This window comes from Chrysochloris asiatica, unplaced genomic scaffold (assembly GCF_000296735.1).
Source record: "Chrysochloris asiatica unplaced genomic scaffold, ChrAsi1.0 scaffold00040, whole genome shotgun sequence".
NCBI lineage: Eukaryota > Metazoa > Chordata > Mammalia > Afrosoricida > Chrysochloridae > Chrysochloris > Chrysochloris asiatica.
This window is the reverse complement of record NW_006408558.1, coordinates 11,928,181-11,929,249: the sequence shown is the minus strand read 5'-3', so window position 1 is coordinate 11,929,249 and position 1,069 is coordinate 11,928,181. Positions and strand designations below refer to the sequence as shown.

General features: G+C 47.6%; 1 protein-coding gene across 1 annotated transcript in view; it reads right to left on the bottom strand.

The window, feature by feature from the left end:
* The window catches only part of LOC102830191 (keratin-associated protein 5-4-like), an 8,375-nt gene extending 8,079 nt beyond the window's left edge, over positions 1-296 (bottom strand). The window contains exon 1 of the mRNA XM_006861022.1: positions 32-296. Coding sequence (XP_006861084.1) covers positions 32-296 — 265 coding nt within the window. The remainder of the gene's footprint in view (positions 1-31) is intronic.
* Between the last annotated feature and the right edge of the window lie 773 nt (positions 297-1,069).

Here is a 1,069-nt window from a genome sequence, read left to right as displayed (position 1 = left end):
CAGTCCTGCTGCCAGTCCAGCTGCTGCAAACCTTGCTGTTCTTCAGGCTGTGGACAGTCCTGCTGCCCATCCAGCTGTTGCAAGCCCAGCTGCTGCCAGTCCAGCTGCTGCAAACCCTGCTGTTGCTCTTCAGGCTGTGGACAGTCCTGCTGCCAGTCCAGCTGCTGTGTCCCCATTTGCTGCCAGTGCAAGATCTGATATGAGGGCCCTACCAACGACCACAGGGTGGGGGTGGGGGATTCTGGTTTCTTCATGCCCCTTTCCACCTCTTGCTCCAGGCAGCCTCTCTCCTGCATTTTCCTTGTGCCCAGCACATGTAGCAGCAATATGTGGGCCCTTTTCTATCCTTGAAAAAGTTTGCATTCCAATCCGTAGAGATGCCCTGGAGGGTCGTAGGTGCCTGCTTTCTGCTGTCAGATGTCTCTTACTTTGGTGATAGACATTTTCTGCCTGACCTTGGTTCAGGCCTTGGGTCTCCAGTGATTGACCCAGAACACCTGCAACTTGGCTTCTCAGAAGAAGCCACAACTTCTGACTCAGGTACTTCTCTGAACTCAGTTCTTTCCAGCAGGAACCTTCCTTCCTGTTGGTTTCTGTCTTTTGCTGTTAACATCAAACTGAATTTCAATTCAATAAAAAATACTCCTTCCACTTTTAACAAGACTGCTTCTGATGTGGTTCTTTATTTTATCCTATTCCTCTGTATTATGATATATTTCATTTCCTGGAACCCCATGTTCAATCAACAGGTACATAATGACCCATACACTATTCACCCTTCACCTGTCTCTGCTCAAAGGCTTCCAATTATACTTTGATGGCCCTTGAGTCTGGGCAAGGAAACATTTGGGGTTGCCTGAACTAGAGTTATGTGCTGGGTTTAGAATCCATACAGCAGAGTTTCAGTCCTAGGCCCCATTGTCCAGTATGTAGATCTTAGGCCACTACATCTCTCATTGACTTTACTGTTCCCAAATCTAGAATTAGAGAATAGGTACATGAAGTCAGGGTCCAGAAGTCACCTTCTGTACTGTAATGGGTGGGGACAGAAGAGAAAAAGGACTACATC